This window comes from Rousettus aegyptiacus, unplaced genomic scaffold (genome assembly GCF_014176215.1).
Source record: "Rousettus aegyptiacus isolate mRouAeg1 unplaced genomic scaffold, mRouAeg1.p scaffold_m13_p_11, whole genome shotgun sequence".
Classification (NCBI taxonomy): domain Eukaryota; kingdom Metazoa; phylum Chordata; class Mammalia; order Chiroptera; family Pteropodidae; genus Rousettus; species Rousettus aegyptiacus.
The window spans coordinates 89,885,132-89,903,015 of record NW_023416286.1 but is presented as its reverse complement, the minus strand read 5'-3'; the positions used below and the strand labels follow the sequence as shown (position 1 = coordinate 89,903,015).

General features: G+C 34.7%; 1 protein-coding gene and 1 pseudogene across 6 annotated transcripts in view; one reads left to right on the top strand and one right to left on the bottom strand.

Annotated features, from left to right (window-relative positions):
• Positions 1 to 17,884, bottom strand: part of NAA16 (N-alpha-acetyltransferase 16, NatA auxiliary subunit) — a 52,566-nt gene that overhangs the window by 14,777 nt on the left and 19,905 nt on the right. For 4 of the 6 annotated variants that reach the window (XR_004953412.1, XM_036228914.1, XM_016158180.2 and 1 more), the window contains 4 exons: positions 13,160 to 13,266; positions 4,936 to 5,008; positions 2,637 to 2,806; positions 2,142 to 2,294 (listed from right to left, as the gene is read on the bottom strand). Coding sequence is in view for 4 of the 6 variants with exons in the window: in XM_036228914.1 (XP_036084807.1) it covers positions 2,142 to 2,294; positions 2,637 to 2,806; positions 4,936 to 5,008; positions 13,160 to 13,266 (503 nt within the window). In the remaining 2 variants the exon portion in view is untranslated. Of the gene's footprint in view, positions 1 to 2,141; positions 2,295 to 2,389; positions 2,807 to 4,935; positions 5,009 to 13,159; positions 13,267 to 17,884 lie in introns of those variants that run through there. The other 2 variants (XR_004953413.1, XM_036228916.1) reach the window with 2 other exon arrangements.
• On the top strand, positions 7,450 to 7,568 carry LOC118609546 (annotated as a pseudogene).

Below are 17,884 nucleotides of genomic sequence, written 5' to 3'. Positions count from 1 at the left end.
AGATGATTCCAGGAACCTCTTCAGAGCCTCAATCACCTTGCTGTAAAATGTCACACAAACACGATAAAGTGCATCAAGAACATAAACAGTATTAATTTTTTTTCCTAAATTTTTTTCTCCAGCCACTTTGCAGCTGCTGTTGATCCTATGGCATCTGAGTTTTAGAAATACTAGCCACCGCAGTTTCTGCTCCTACGACACAATCCTAAAACCTGTGTTTTAGAGTCAGAGACACCTAAGCTAGAATCCTGGATCCAAATAAATGACTAGCTCGGTGATCTCCAGTTGGCACAGTACTTGACCTCTCTACACATCTTCTTAACTCTAATGATGGTAATGTTATTATAGGATTGTTAAGATTAAATGATATCAGGTATACAAAAGTATTTAACTCAGTGCTTAATAATTGTTAAAGCCACTTTCTATTTCTTCTTAGAAAGGATAGAGAAATTATCAGCACTACTCTAAATATCAGAAAGTAAAAGGCAGGCAGGTTCAGATGAAAAGCCCTTTTTATGATAAGAAAGGAACATACAGTCTATATAGATAGTGGTTCTAAAGAAAAATTAGAGATAACACACATTTAGTTTTCATTAAAGGCTGCTATCTAGGGACCATTCATTGTTTCTTTCTCATCATAAAAATATACATGATATATATTTCATATGTATCTCATATATATGAGCATATATACACAGGACATAATATTTTTGTGACTATCTAATAACGTGAGACTTCAATTTCTTAATTTTGATGAGTACAAAATGATATCTTATAATTCTCCTGATTACTGATAAAGATGTATTTTTTGGCCATTCCATTTTCCACTTCTGTGAACTGTTCATATCCTTTGCCCATACTTGCCTTTTCTTACTGAGTTTTGTGTGTGTGTTTACAGTCTATAGTACCATTCTTGCGAGCGGTTAAATTTTCATAATATAAGTTCAGGCTATTCTGTTGCTTCTAAATTACAAGGGGTTTCCATTAATAACCAGACACAACTAGAATTTCGTTAACATTTAAGGAAGGCGGCCCGCTGGTGCTGTAGCAGCAATACAGCAGCATTACAGAGCACAGTGGTAACTTATTTGCATCCTAAATAACTTACCGGCAAACACCAGCACTAAAGCCCTCCTTCCGCTTTGTATGGAACGTGTACTTTAGAGACAGAACAATAGTTTTCTCATTGTATTTCAGTGTCACATTCAAGTGTGTTATATAATCACTTCGCTGTTATATAACCATTTCACCGAATTCTTTGGAGAGTATAAACTTTTTTTTTTCATTGTGTGAGTTGGAAATATCTTCTCTAATTCCATGGTTTATCTTCTCACTGTGGTTATTTTTGTTATACATTATCTTTAATATAGTCAAGTATATCAGTTTTACTCTTGTACTTTATGCTTCTGGTGTCTTAAGAAATGTTTCCTACCTCAAGGCCTAAAGATAAACTACTATATTTTACTTTAAAAGCTTGAAAGGTTTGCTTTGCATACTTGGATCTTAATCCACCTGGAATCAATTTGCGTGTTGTAAGATAAGGATGTCATTTTACTTTTTCAACACAAGTAACTAATTGCCCCAGCAGTATCTTTTCATCTCTGATTTTTAAAGCACCTCTGGCTATATACCAAGTTTCAAAATACATGCGACTCTGTTTCTGAGCTTTCTATTCCGTTCTGCTAATCAGTCTACTCACATTTTTAACCACAAGCATGTATCATTTTTATAACGCAACAGAAAGTCTATGTGGAAAAGGATATAAAAGAAAAGCGAAGGAGAAAACGGAAAGAACAATTGTTTAGCTCAATAATTTCAGAAAACTTAAATTCCAGAATGCCACGGAGACTAGTAGTCCACAGTTATTAGTTCTACATAGAAAGAATTCTGTGAGCAATTCTGAAGATAGCATAAAAGAAAAATTAAACAGAAGAAATATGTGACTACAAATTACTAGTGAGACAAAAACATTATACACACACGCGACCACCGTAAAAAGCCAGACTTAGGATATGAGCTAAATGGGATTTAAAAAAAATAACAAAAATGAATTCTCGGCATCCTCAGTGGCAAACTTCATAAATCAACACAGAACTTAAGGTTAATTTTTCCAACTCGGACGACTGCATGCTATTTCCTACCCTCGTGAACTTGGAGCACATTTCCTCTGCTTCTTTTATCATATTTGCTCGAAGCATATATTTTGCGCATTTAGAATTGATGAATCTATCAGCCGTGTCTAAAGACTGCGCTTCATCCATCCACTTTGCAGCTTCTTTGAGGTTACCTATGTGCTTTAAGAAATGCAAGCATTTTAAAATCATGGTTTAAGATTAAGAGAATATGGGTGCAATATCAATGGCAAACATTCATAAAGACAAATTAGAAATCTGGTACCATTACTGTAAAATTTATCTAGAAATCTTTAAATTAACATTCATATTTACTAAGAGCTGAATCTAATGATTAACCCTGATCACACAACTATGCAATCTAAAACTCTTTAGGATTATTAGAGTATTACAAATAGATTACCAAGGTGCCATATATGAGTAATTTCTGCACAGAAATACCTCCAAGAGTTCTTAAAGTGGCCAAATTCTTCAACTGTTTAAAACACTTGACTAGGATTTTACCTTGTAAATCTTTGCTTTCAAATAAAATAATTCTATTAGAGTTGGAGTACTGGCAATTGCAGCATTAATATAATCCAAAGCCAAAGAATACTGCCCAAGTTTATCAAAGTGCTGTGCCAGGAAATACTGAACCCAGAGCAGCGTTGTTGGGGGCTCCTTCTCCCCATTCTCTGCAATCAAACAAACAAAACGTTATTATAGGGAAGAAAGTAAGGTAAAGCTTATCACATACTTTCTCTCCCCCAAAGCATAATGAAATAATTATTATAATCATAAACAGTAAAAACCTAGCAAAAATGACCAATTTCAAAAGAAAGAAGTATGACTTCATGCCACTTAGTTCAAAATGTGCAGCCAAGCAGAGAAACAAGACTCTAGTTTCACAGACTTCTAAGCCCTGCCTCACTCCAAGGAAACGGTGCTGGAGAAAGAAGGTAACTCAAACTAACTACAAATTCTCTGGTTGAGAGCATGAGGCAGCAGACCCACGAAAGGTTAGGGAGAAGGGTTTGGAGAGAAGATGTCCTAACTACCACTGCAAGACTTCCACAAAGACAAGATGGCCAGGGCTGAGCACTGTCTAGGCCTTCCCACTAAATCAGGGAAACCCAAAGTTGAAGGGTGTGAAGAAACATTCCTGACAAGACAGAAGTAACCCTACGTAACAAAAGCAGTCACATATAATCAGCTGAGCTCTACCCTGTTCCCCATCCCTTCCCCTCAAGCTACAGAAGAGTCGATAAAGAAACACCAAGCTCTCCAAATAGATTCCAGAAAGGAAGACCTACCGGTATAAAATGAGGAAGAAAGAGTGCAAAGGGAACTTACCCATACTACATCAGAAAAAACAGGTTTTGAGCTGACCAAATGAAATACCAATGCAAACACAAAAATTAGTATAATTTAAAACGCAAATAATAAAAACAAAAAGCTCATCATTTATCGTGCTCCTCTTACATAAAACTGTATTTCAAGGGAAACAAACAACTGATGAGGGAAAGTTATTTGTAAAATTTCTAGTTGATAAATACAGAAATGAGGATTTGAAGGAAAGAAGGGACTGGGGCAATGACCCTCAGTAGCTGCCAAAACTCTTCAGGTGAGAAGCCAGTGAGGAACTCTTTACTGGGCAGGATGAGAGCATCTGAGCCCTAACCTTAACGTCGCAAAAAGGGACAAAAAAAATGTCTTCTGCCTCCAGGTGTGACAGGAAGAACAATGCATCACACATGAAGTATTCACACAGAACCTGAGTCCAATCAAGCCTGAAAATCTAACTATAAGTTTACAAGAAATACAGATGATAGCAAAAGTATTAAATGATACCACGAGAAAGCAAATTCGCCAAATCCAGAAAGTGAGACATTCCACAAAATGAATGACCTTTCAATACATAACATTTAGAAAGAGGGACAGAGCACTACTCAAGATTAAAAGAATATCAGAGACATAAAACAAGTGGAGACTTTAGCTGGACCCACATTCAAATAAAGCAATTATACAAAGACATTATTTTAAGATAATCACGGAAATGTGCGTGTGAACTGGGTGTTAAGATGGCATGACGTGAGAGTTACTTTTGTGTGAGAAAGCACTGAGGTTAGATCTTCTGTTTAAAGGTTTTGAGGAGTTAGAGATGTATATCATGGTACTTACAGGTGAAGCTGTATGTCTGCTTTAAAAGATACTCTAGAAAAATAAGTAGACTGAAGGTACTTCAAATAAGACTGGCAAAATGTTGATAACAAAGCTGAGTGATGGGGACACGAAGGTTCATTATCCTATTTCTGTGTCTATAATTTTATGTGGAATTTGTTTCAAACAACAAAAACAAAAGAGCCATGACATGTAAAAGACACTTGAAGAAACCAGACTAAAGTTCCCATCCGCAAGACAAAATATTCTAGAGTGTTTTCTAAACTAAGTTGCCTTGATTTACAAATGCCCCTACAAACAGAGAAACAAAGAATGAAATTATACAGAATTAAAATTTTTTTAAAAAGCAGAAAGAACTAGGGATTAAATAAAAACACATTTCGATATAAGCTAACTACAAGATTTTTGGCGAGACTTCAAGTCTGTTAACACATGCTCAAATAGGGTCAACTCCCAACTCGCAATATTATGGAAAACTTAAATAAAATTGAAGTGCTCTTCTCATTTCATTCATTCAAAACCTATTTAGTAAACAGGTATCATGTAGCATGTACATAACAAACATAAGATGGTTTAACTGTAAGTGATTAAAAATATATTGAAATGAGTAATCAAATTGCAATTCACTCTAATTTAAACTTACCGTAAGGGCTAAAAAAGTCGCAAACTTTAAGAGAGGCTTCATAATTAGTAACAAGCTCCTGGATTATAGAAATCTGTTAAAGAAACACAGTTTAAATATTTTTAAATATTACATTGAAGGTATTTATACTTATTGTGGATTAAATTAGATTTCAAAACAATATACTCTTTATTTCAAAATTATACATTAACTAAACTACTAGGGTGTGTGCTCTCCATCCCTAACTCCCTGTGGGGGTAGAAAATGAGAAAAAAACACAGAAAATATACTGATCTCTATTAATAATAAACAAAAGCTTATTAATTTCTCATCTCACTAAGTAGTTTCAGGTTTTAAAGAACAAATTATCACTAGTTATTAAAAAACTTTTTTTTGTCAATAAGCACATCTGTATAATTTCTTATTAACAGTTCGTCTATTTGCTTCTTGCTTCCCGCATTACATTGTGAAGCTGTAAGCCATTATGTGCTCAGATTTTCTAAAATGTCACTCATTACAAAATAGTCAAATAAAATCAATCCAAAATATACAGTTGATGGAAGAAGTGCACTCCTAACTAGATGTTTAAACTACCTTTGTTTTTCGTGATAATTATGATAAATGTGAATTTCAATATATCCAGGTAGGACTGAAATATTATAAACGGCACTGTAAACGTGCTATACCCTGGGAGTTTCAAACAAAAAGCGACATGAATTAGAAGTGTCAGTTGAAAAACAGCAGCTTGTGTGTACAGTTGGTAATAAATGTCTGTTGATCATAACTGCTCAGAATGAGTTGGAAAATACAACTGTCTTATTTGAGAACTTCAAAAAGAAGGTCAATGTGAAGGGAAAGCATTAAAACTTTTAATAGTATCTGACCAATGTGGTGTTATTTTAACGGTGATGACTGTGAGAGTTTTATAAATTGGGATGCCACTAACACCACCAAAAAGAGGGGGCACGCCAGAGAGGGGACAACAACAGTAATAAGCCATCATCACGGCGCTTTACATGTTACATATGTGATTACATATTACAGTAATAATCATAAGAGTCAGTCCTACACGGCACTTACTATGTGCTAGCAACTAACTATTTTAAGTACTTTACTTGTATTAACTCAGCCTCAAAACAACCTGGTGTGATGTGAACAATGATCAAACTTCACTTAACAGGCAAAGGGAGAAAAAATAAGCTGAAAGTACATAACGGCAAAGCCAGAATCCACCCCAAGCACAAAAGCTCCAGAGTTTAGCTTTTAACGATTATGCTACACTGGTCACTGGTGCATGGGGCACTGGCACATTCATTACTAAAAGACAATTCTCTGACTCACGGGGGTACATTATGACTAGAAACTAACTAACAGCAGGACAGTGACCTTTCCCCTGTCAAAACCCACAGTGAACATCGCACTCGACAGTGGAAGACTGAAAGCATTTCCACGAGGACCAAGAACGAGGCAAGGATGTCTGCTTTCACCACTTCTACTCAACATAACACTGGAAGTTCTAGCCAAAGCAATTAGACAAGAAAAAGAAATAAAAAGCATTCAAATTAGAAAGGAATAAGTACATATATCTGTTTGCACATGACATAACCTTACCTATTGAAAACTCTAATGATTTTACAAAAATCTAAAATCTGTTAGAATAAATTAATTTAACAGAGCAGCAAAATACAAAGTCAACATGCAAAAATCCGTTGCATTTCTATACACAATGAACAATTTGAAAAGGAAATTACAAAAACAATTCCATTCAAAATAATATCAAAAAACAAGAAAATGCTTAGGAATTAACTTAACCAAGTATGTGAAAGACTTATACAATGAAAACTACGAAACAATGCTGAAAGAAATTAAAGACAAATAAATTTCCACATCACATATTTATGAACTGAAAGACAATATTACAATGTCAATACTACTCAAAGAAATCTACAAATTAAATGCAATCACTATTAAAAGTTCAATGACTTAACACAAAATCAGACAACTCACACTCCTATTTCAAAACTCGCTATAAAGCTCCAGTCATCAAATCAGTGTGGTATTTGCATAAAGACTGACATAGAGACTGATGGAATGACAGAGAGAGCCCAGAAATAAACCCCTGCATATATGGCCAAATGGTTTTTGACAAGGGTGCCAGACCCTTCAATGGGGAAAAGATATTTTTTTAAACAAATGATGCTGGGAAAACTGGATCCATGTGCAAAAAAATGAAGCTAGACCCTTACCTAATACCATATACAAAAATGAACTCAAAATGGATCAACGACCTAAATTTGAGACCTAAAACAACAAAACTCCTAGAAGAAAACATAAGACAAAAGCTTCACAGCCATGGATTTGGCAGTGCTTTCTTCTATATGACATTAAAGACACTGGTAACAACAATAAAAAGACAAACTGGACTTGATGAAAATTTAAAAATTTTGTGCATCAAAGGACACTACCCACAGAGTAAAAAGGTAACACACAGAATGGGAGAAAATATTTGTAAATCTCATATCTAATAAGGGATTAGTCTACGGCCATGCCACCCTGAATGCACTCGATCCTGCCTGATCTCAGAAGCTAAGCAGGGTAGGGCCTGGTTAGTACTTGGACGGGAGACCACCTAGGAAAACCATGTGCTGCAGGCATAAAAATAAATAAAAAATAAAGGACTGTAAGCTGACAAGGTCCTTTGCAATCTGTGAGATCAACCAAGGGTTGCCTCGCCTAAAAAAAAAAAATAAAAACCAAAAAGTAAAAATAAAAATAATAATAAGGGACTAATACCTAGAATATATAGAGAACTCCTAAAACTCAACAAAAACCCAATTCAAAAATGGGTGAAGTACTTGAATAGACATTTCTCCAGTAAAGATATACAAGTAACCATTAAACACATGAAAAGATGCACATCACTAATCATAACAGAAATGCAAATCAAAATGACAATAAGACATAACCTCTTCCCAAAAAACAACAAAAACAAAAACAGAAAACAACGGTTGATAGGATGTAAAGAAATCGGAACCTTTGTGCACTACTAGTAGGAATGTAAAATGGTACAACTGCTGTGGAAAACAGGGCAGTTTCTCAAAAAATCAAAAACAGAAGTACCAAATGACCCAGCAATTCTACTTCTGGATATATACCCAATAAGATTAAAAGCAGGGACTGAAAGAGATATTTGTACACTCCTGTTCATAACAGAATTATTCACAAGAGCCAAAACACAGAAGCTACCCAAGTGTCTATCGATGAATGGATAAGCAAAATGAATTATGTATGTAAAATGGAGTATTTTTCAGCCTTAAAAAGGGAAATTTTGCAATATGCTACAACATGGATGAACTCTGACATTATGCTAAGTGAAATAAGCCAGTCACTCCATGATTCCACGTATGCGAGGTATATAACCGCAGTCAAAGCCATAAAGCCAGAAAGCACAAGGAGGGCGGTAAGGGGGAGGGCGGAGGGGGAGTCATTGTTTAACGGGTACAGTGTCAGTTGTCCAAGATAAAAAGAGTTATGGGAATGGACAGTGGTGATGGCTACACAAAAATCTGAATGTATTTAATACCAAAACTGTATATTTAAAAATGGTTACAACGGTAATGTTAAGTGTATTTTACCTCAATAATATTTTTTTGAAAACCTAGCGGTTGCTAAGGCATAATCCTCAGATCACTAATATCATCATTAGCACCACCTGGTAATTTGTTAGAGATGCAAATTCCTGGGCCAAACCTCATTTACATAAGCAGAAACTCTAGGCCCAGCAATTTGTTTTTATCAAGCCCTCTAAAATTAGCTCTGATACACAAAGAGTTTGATAACTGATGAAAATGCTACAAAAAGACTATTATTATTAAAAGAATTAAAGATAATAAACATTTTTAACCCACCATGACCAATACTATCCCATCAATCGCACTTAGAACACCTGTCACGTAAAAAGTGTTCCAGGCTTAGAAATTCAGTACTCAAGTTGTTCAATTCACAGAGCCAAATATTATTTCATGAACTTTCAACGCCATCTACTGGCAGCTGCAAAAACTGTACAACAGGTTTTAAATAACGGTGTATACACACATGTATGTGTATATATATACTACGTACACCTTTGCCTCTCTAGGGTGAAACATTTTTAAAGTCAGTTCAATAATAAAACAAAGTACAACAAAACATACACATAATTCTTCGTAAAGGATTATAAACAATACTGAGTAAAATATATCCTCAGCTTCAGAACTTCAAGGATTAAGGAAAAATCAAGATAAGTCTACATGAAACCTAAATAAAAAAACTGTAAAGAACATTGGACTCCATGGTTGATTAGGCATATTTTTTGAACCTTAAAATATATCACAGTCACCCGATAATTAAGAGAATAATTTATCTACGAAAGCCAGTCTGGGGAGTGTGACTCAGACATAAGGATCCATACTTTGCCTCATTTATTTACCATTTATATCTCAGTCAGGAAGTACACTTGACTCCTCCCTTGTGAAACTTAGTATGTAATAGCTATACTTCTTGAAAATAGTATTTTGCCATGCAGTCATTTAAAATCAAGAAAGCCAAAAAAAAAAAAAAAAAAAAAGGAGGAAAAAATTAAAGTAAAAAAATTATAAGTTTTAAAAATTAAAACTAGAAATCCAATTTACCTAAGTTAGGTATCTAAGATCACAATGAAAAATAGCCTCAAAATACACAAAGAACTCTTCAACTAGATAATAAAAAGACAACTCAATTAAAACTGGACATTTCTCCAAAGAAGAAATATAAATGGCCAATAAGCACAAGAAAAGATGCTCACATCATCATTTAGCAGGGAAATGCAAACCAAAACCTCAAGGAGATACCTATCTCACGCCCACTAGCATGACTAGGACCAAGTCTAAACAATAATAAGCTGACCGTCGAAAAGGACGTGTAGAAATCAGAACTCTACACTGCTTGTGGGAATTTAAGACAACCGGGACATTCTGGAGAACAGTCTGGCAGTTTTTAAAGTTTAAACAAAATTACCATTTGACTAGCAAATCCACTACTGGGTATGCGCACCCAGAAGAAATGAAAACACATACACGCAAAAACTCACACACAGATGTTCACAGCAGCGTTAGTTATGGTAACAACAGGTAGAAGCAACCAAAATGCCCACCAACTGACATATAAAATGTGGTGCAGACATACAATGGGATCGCATTTGGCCCTGGAATAAAGTACTCTTTCAAGCCACCACATGGATGAAAATGTTAAGTTAAAGAAGCTAAAGAGAAAAAAGGCCGCATGCTATATAATTCTGTTTGCATGAAATATGAGAATAAGCAAATCCATAGATAGTGGACGAGTAGATGCCTAATGCTGGAGGGGTGGGGTGTCTTTTTGGAGTGAGAAAATTACACTGGTAACAGTTGCAAACCTCTGAAAATTCTAAAAATCACTGAATTGTTGGCTTCAAATAGGTAAGTTTTATGGTATGTGAATGATATCCCAATTAAGCTGTTAACAACAATGAAAAAACACTGGGGAAAAGCTACCGGCATCTGGCCGATCAAAGCCAAGGAGGCTGCTACCGTACGGTGCACAGGACAGCCCAGAAACAACTACCTAGCCCGACACGCCGGTCATGGACTTCTGTGTCGTGGGGCCTGCCCACGTGCTGAAGAACGTTTAGCAGCATCCCTGGCCTCCATCCATCCATTAGATGCAGCAGCACAGCCTCCCCATGGCGACAGTCAAAACGGTCTCCAGAAAGTGGAAAGTGTCCCCTCCCACCTTGAGAAGTACTGCCCTAGACGACTGTCCAAGCTGTTTCTAAAACAGTAGAGGAGCTTCCACGACAGAAATAAAGGTCAATGAATTGAGTTTAAGTTTTAACCTCTTTATGTTAAAAAAAAAAAGACTCCATGGAAAAGCAAACACTAGCAGGAAGAATATTCAACAGGACCTAATGGTGGTGAGGGTGCGGTGAACCTTTCTTTTCACACACACTGCTAGTGTTCACAACCTTACAGAAACCAACCTATCGGTGTTTACCAGGAACCACAAAATATTTATACCTTTCACCCAACCCATCAATTTGAGAATTCATGAGAAGAAAATAATCCTAAATAGAGTTATGTGCACAAAGATACCCATAACACCGTTTTAACAGTGAAAACTTGGAAAACTGAAGTTCAGCCACAGAGGTCTGGTTTTGATAAAAGACTATGCAGTCACTAAACAGGAAGATAAAGAAGACTCTACGATAACCCATTAAATGCTTATGAAACTGCTAGGGAGAAAAGGAAAAACACAATTTTATGGTTAAAATACTACAGCTACATATTTGCACCACAAATAAATTCACAGAAAAAAAAACCTTAAAAAAATTACACACAGAAAATGTTCTTAATACTCTTAAATTGTGTATTTACAATTTAAAATCCTGGCGATATTTTTAAATACTTTTCAAATATTGTACTGTATCCTGAACAAAACTCAAAAGGTTATTTTATTTTCATGCTACCTGACATGGATTATTCTTTAGACTTAGGAGGTTACAAAACCGTAATGGCTTTTCAAACTTAATCTGAGTTAAAATGCAGCCCTTAGCTAAAAAGAGGACTCACTGCTGGTTTAAGTATGCAAATTTTAAAATGCCCTTATAAATAATCACAAATACATGTGGCCAAAATTATTTGAGAAGCATTTCCCACACTTGTAAATTTTTTCCTCTCTATACTAAGTTCTGATAACTTTAACTCAATTTTCAGCAGCTTAACTCAATTCTCAAAAGAACTTATTAAAATTCCTATTTTGCGCTTAAACACTAAAGAAATGTCAAAGGTTCCTATATAATTAATGTATTCTCCGTGCCTTCTTTAAAAATGCAGATTTCATCCTTTATAAAATACCAACAAATGCTCAACAGCTTTACGATGGTAATTATGGGTCAATATTGGAGGGGTTTGGGTGAAAAAGGCTAAACCTGCTGTGAAAACTGAAAGCTGAGAAAGCCAGTGAGCTCCGTGAGAGCCTGAGAGGAACAAGCGCTTTAACACCACTGTATTCAGCAGCTGCTGCAAGAGCGTGTGCCAAAAGCAGTATTCTAATTTGCGTACGTAAGTTCCTCTTCATTATTTCTGACTTTTCATCTCACCTTTCCCTTCTGTCACCCTTGCCAAAAAGAGAGAGGAATTTTAGCAAACCCACAGAAATTACTGCCAGGCACTGCTACAAGTTTTCGTAAGAATCAATCACTATTTATCAAAAATCAACAGCAGTACCATTACAGTCAAATAAAGCATGCCATAGACATTTAAGAACTAAATTTTTTTAATATAAATGATCCTTTTTACTAGTAAGGTCTTAGACACTATCAGCTATCCCTTTGAGTTGATGAAACTTGCTGCCACAAGGAACAAAGTGCCCACCAGTTATACCTATTATTGATCTTGTTTTCAATAGTTTATTGTTTACAATTATTCGACCCAAATAATTGTGAGTCAAAGCTAAATAAACATAAAGTGATGGAGGTTTAACAAAATATTTGGCCATTTCTAATAAAATCTTCCCTATTCACTCCTCTAGTAACTTTCAAAAACTATCACTATAGAAAAGAACACAAAATTTTAGAGCCTAATAAGAAGCAATGCTTGAAAATAAAATTATAACTTACTTTCTATTAACTTTTAACTTTCTAATTATATTTCTAATTTAAGAACAAGTACTTCTTTTTTAATTTAAAAAAAACAGAAAATTATCATTCTCTTTATTCAAAAACTGGCTAAAACTATATTAAAATGTAGCTTTATTAATACTAATAGTTCCAAATGACATCTTACTGTTTCACCGACTCGATTATCCATGCTCTAACTTTAAAAGCATGCATAACAAATCTAAAAATCCACAATCATACTATAAAATAATAATCATGTAGTAGTTAAATATAGATCTCTGGTGACAGTATGTCAAATTTATAGAAAAGCATACGCATTAAAATCAACAACAACCAGTATCAGCTTAGTGTTTTTACAAAACCTTTACTCTGTAAATTTCAGACTGACATTTCCTGTGATAGCTCTTATACTATACACATTTAATTTCAGTTCAACTATTATTAGACTAGAGTGAATAACATCACTAGAACACAGAAAAAGATTAAATCACAGCATATTTATATGGAAATCTTTCTATAATAATTAAGTTAGTAAAAAGACTATATTGAAACCGAATGAAGACCAAGTTTTACCTTTTCTGTATTGTAATATAAAGATTTCAAAGTAGTAAACAAGGGTGGGCAGCCTTTGCTGAAGTTAACCCTCAGGAACTTATCCAATAGTTCTCTAAATTTTTCACCTAGAAACAAAAGTGTACTTTGTTATACTTTGATTAATGCAAACAGTTCTTAAAATAATTTGATAAACAAAAATAAAACTCACTCAGAAACAATTATCCCCCTTTCCGATTTTTAAACCCAAAAAAGTTAGTCAGCATTATTTCTTGTTTTTTCACCACTTAAAAGCCTAACTATCTCAGCAGGCAACTATACTTTTTCCTAGATCTAGGCTCAAAATATCTTCAAGGAATACTTCAAAGATAGGTAAACAAAATGATCACACAGCTTTGAGTAAAAGTAACCCATTATCCATTCTGAATACAGTGCCCATAGCCAGGATTGTTCCTAATCTCAGTGACCATCACAGACTCAGTCCTGCTATCTGCGGACAGCTCATAAGGCACCCTGCAGGCTATAAAAAGATTCTACTGTAACCAGCACTATATTCAAGTAGCAGCCAAAAAATATTTTTAAACATGAAAGCAATGTTTACAAATGTTTTCCAAATCAACTAGTGATCTACCTCTACATTCATTCCACAGCCATCTACCAAGCACCTACTATGTGCCAGGCACTGTTCTCAGTTTGAGGATATAGTAGTGACTAACACAAAATAATCACGGACCTTAACATTCAAGGGATGAGAAACACAAGAAGTAGAAGAACGTATGTTGGACATTAGATTGAACCCTGGAGTATTCTAATATGAAATTAAAATTAAGTTCCCTACTTGCAATAACTATTATTGCTAAACCCTTACCAAAAAATTTTGGTATCACCTTTTAAAAGCAGAAGAAATTGAGAAAATTTAAAAAATAATGGCTCTAACTCAGATATATGAACTTCTTGATAGTTAAGTATTAATAAATAAGGACATGGAGTTGTCCAATCATTAAAAAAAAAGATACTGCTATTTCATGAATAGTTTAACCTGAAGTAAGATTAAGGAAATAAACTCAAGGGTTTCTTTATGAATCACAAGACTATATACATATAAAATAAACAACTCAAAGTGGTACTTTTTGTTTTAACAGACCACGTTGAACAAATATGCGTACCCATAATTAGATGTCATAAAATTTAAAAGAGAAAATTAAATTTTATCTAGTGGAAAATATATCAAATATAAAAATAGATATGACATTAAAAGACTGTTCAGATAAATTGCTAATCTTTTATTTAATCATATACAAAGTATAGGTCTTCTGAAAATTATATTACCAAGACAACACAAAATTTCTCTTTGTGTTAAATATACATCATCACTCCCTTAAAAATCAAAAATAATTTTGGAGATCAAATCTTTCCAGCACTTCCTCTGATATAAAGCAAAAGCACACAATATTGTGGTAGATGGTACAAGATGCTATAGCTTACAGGAATGCCTAAGCTTCCACTTACTTTATGTGAACTGACACAAATACCTTGTCCATTAAAGTAAACCTCACTTTCTCCACTCTAAGATGAAGGTACCACTACCACTAGCCTCAAGAATACTCTTCTATGACTCAAACGAGAATATAGCAGTAAGCAGTGTGTCTGGAACATAGTAACCACTCAATAAATGTTGTCTATCACATGCCTTGATATCTGACAGCTATTGTTATTTCTAGAGTTAAGAATCTTTTCTATATTTGCTTTCATCCACCAAAAAAGCATTTATCTTTATGTCAGAGGCTACTCTAAACTTCGTTTCTTGGTCAAATTTCTCAGTCTAGTCAGATCATGCTGGCAGATTTAAGTCAACTCTCAATTACTTACAACATCAACTGTTATTTATACTATGCAGCTATGAGAAAAAACGAAGCTCTTATGTGCTGATACCAGACTAAACTCCATACACAGACTCAAGTGGGGAAAAAAACAACAACAACAACAACAACAAAACAGGTGCAGTACAATCTATGCTATACCACTTTTGTACAAAATGGGGAGAAAAAAAAAAAGAAAGCTATACACAAACTCCTCACACGTACTTTTGCTTGTATATGTACAATGTATTTCTGGAAGAATACACCATCTACTAATAACAACGGCCATCTCTAGGGAAGTAAACTTGGCCAGGGAACAGAGACAGAAAAAAAGACTTTTCACTTAAAAATCTGTTTGTACCCTTCTATTCGAAACTGTATGAATGTATTTACTATCTAAACAAGAAGCCTACACACAGCTACTCAACTGCCCAGTCACACACTATATCCAAAAATTACTATTTACCCATCTCATAATATATCCCTTTAGGTATAAGAAAAATCCTCTCACAAAAACAAATAATCTCCCTTCTTCCTAGTTATTTTGAAATAACTCTTTAGAACTCCCATAGTCTTTCCTTTGGGGGTTGGGGGGTGACCCTGTTTAGTGTTACAGCTTACAAACAGGTTATCTGACTTACATAGATGCTATAGTAATTCTAAATGTGTAGCGTAGATTCACATAAACGTTCTTGTTCCCAGAATCACTTCTATAAAAACAAACATAAACACAAGACCAGACTGTATCTAATTCACTGGAATTTCTTCTAAATAATGGAGCATGTCCTCACTATAAAAAAGAAGTGATAATTACGTGACCTGATGGAGGTGTTAGCTAACACTACAGTGCTAATGTTGCAATACATAAATGTAGCAGATCAATACATTTATACCTTAAACTTATACAACGTTATGTATCAATTATATCAACCAATCAATCAATCAACAATTAATTCGAGGAAACAAAAACAGAGCAAAATCTGGTTTAATACTCTGGATTGTCTCCTCCTCTCTCTCTCCTGCCTGGCAAGTGAAGACTAACAGAACAGGACAAATTAAACTATTTTGAAAAGTAGCTATATCCCTGCATTATAGTCACAACATTAAAAATTTTAGGCTGTTAGAAGATGGCTCCAGGACTTCTGCAGTGTTCACTGCTCTGTAAGTATTAAGTCTTTTAATTTAAAAACTGGAAAGTCTTTTTCAAAAGTTTCCCCTTATATTCTCGAGGTGCCATTTTTTTTTTTTTTTTTTTTTTTTTGGAAAAGCTCTCATTTGCTTTTGATAATGCAATGTTAATTTGAAGCCTCATGTTCCATAAAGAAATAATATAACTAAGAACTTTTGCTGGTAATCTTAAATAAGTTTTCTTTCTTTTCCTAAGAGGCACGTGAATGCATCTAAAAGCTCCAAACTAAAAGAACATACCCACTCACACCACGAAACAGAAGAGATATCCTGAAACTGGGAGAAAAGAAAAACAGAAGGCGGACATAAAAAGCCACCTATAGCATAATTCCATTAAAATGAAATATTTAAGTAAAGACAGCAGATTAATGGTTGCCTGGGGGTGGGGGTGTTCAGTTTGGAGGGGTGGGAGTAATCGCTGACAGTACGGGGGGTTCCTTTTGGAGTGATGAAAATTTTCTGAAACCAGGTAGTGACAATGATTGCACAACTCCACGAATATACTGAACACTGAGCTGCACACTTTAAAAAGTAAATTTTATGGTGAGTTATATTTCAAAAAGCTGTTTTTTTTAAAAAAAGGAGACACAGAAGTGTGAGCCCAAGCATCTTCCACAAAACACGTTTAGCAGGACAGTGCTCCTCCCTACACAGTGGATTCTGCCTTGGAAATTCACAAGGCCTGCACTGAAAGTTCTAAGAAGTCCTACAGAAACCTGATTGCTGTGTTTAATGCAAAGTTTCCCAAACTCACTTGACTTAAGAACATCTCAGTACAATAGGCACCCTCCCTTCCAAGCCTATTAATACCCACTTGGACATAATGCTCCCCAAAAAACATTAGGGAAATCTGCTCTCAGTATTTCACAAATACAAAACAAAAAAGAAAGGATCAGAGGAATATTAGTTATCATCTGTGGAACTGAACTGTACTAGGGGAAAATGAATTTTTTAAATAAATTCATAACTACCATTTAAACTGATACATTTCTTTTTAAGTCAGTCAACTAAACCATTTAATTTCCATGAACCTTAAAGAAAAAGGAAATTATAGCCCAATTATTAAAATAAATACACTCCCTCCTTACCTAGAATAGTTTAAAAGTTGGATTATCCTTCCAGCGTCTGACTTGAATCAAAAGACGTACTAAAATTCTCAATAATTCATGACCTATAACACTTTCAACTAGGAATAAATGACTTTAAGAAAAAAGGCACAATTTTCTATAAAACCATCAATGAAGATATTAACTATCTGGAGAGATAACATAGTCTTCGCCTCCTATACGACCAAAAGTGAATGAGTTCAGATACTCTCAGTGACTTGGATGAGGCCATTAACAGACTACTGTTCAATACAAGCAAGTCACAGAATACATATCATGGTACTCCAATTTACATTAAGTACAAAAGCAGAGTTGTTTTTGCTTCTAGGGATACAGACTATATGGAGCTCTACAAAAACAATGGCATGATAAAAAGCAAACTTCAGGAAAGTGTCACCTCTGAGAGAGGCCTTTGGTAATAATAGTGACATTCTTCCCTTGAACAGTGTGCCAGGCTCACAGAGCTCAAAACTCTTTGAATTTATCTCTGAAAAGACCTACAACTTCAAAACTTCAACCGCTTAAATCATAATACCTCATATAAAATTTATCAATTTACCTTCTAAATATGGTGTTTAATTTTTAAAGTCATG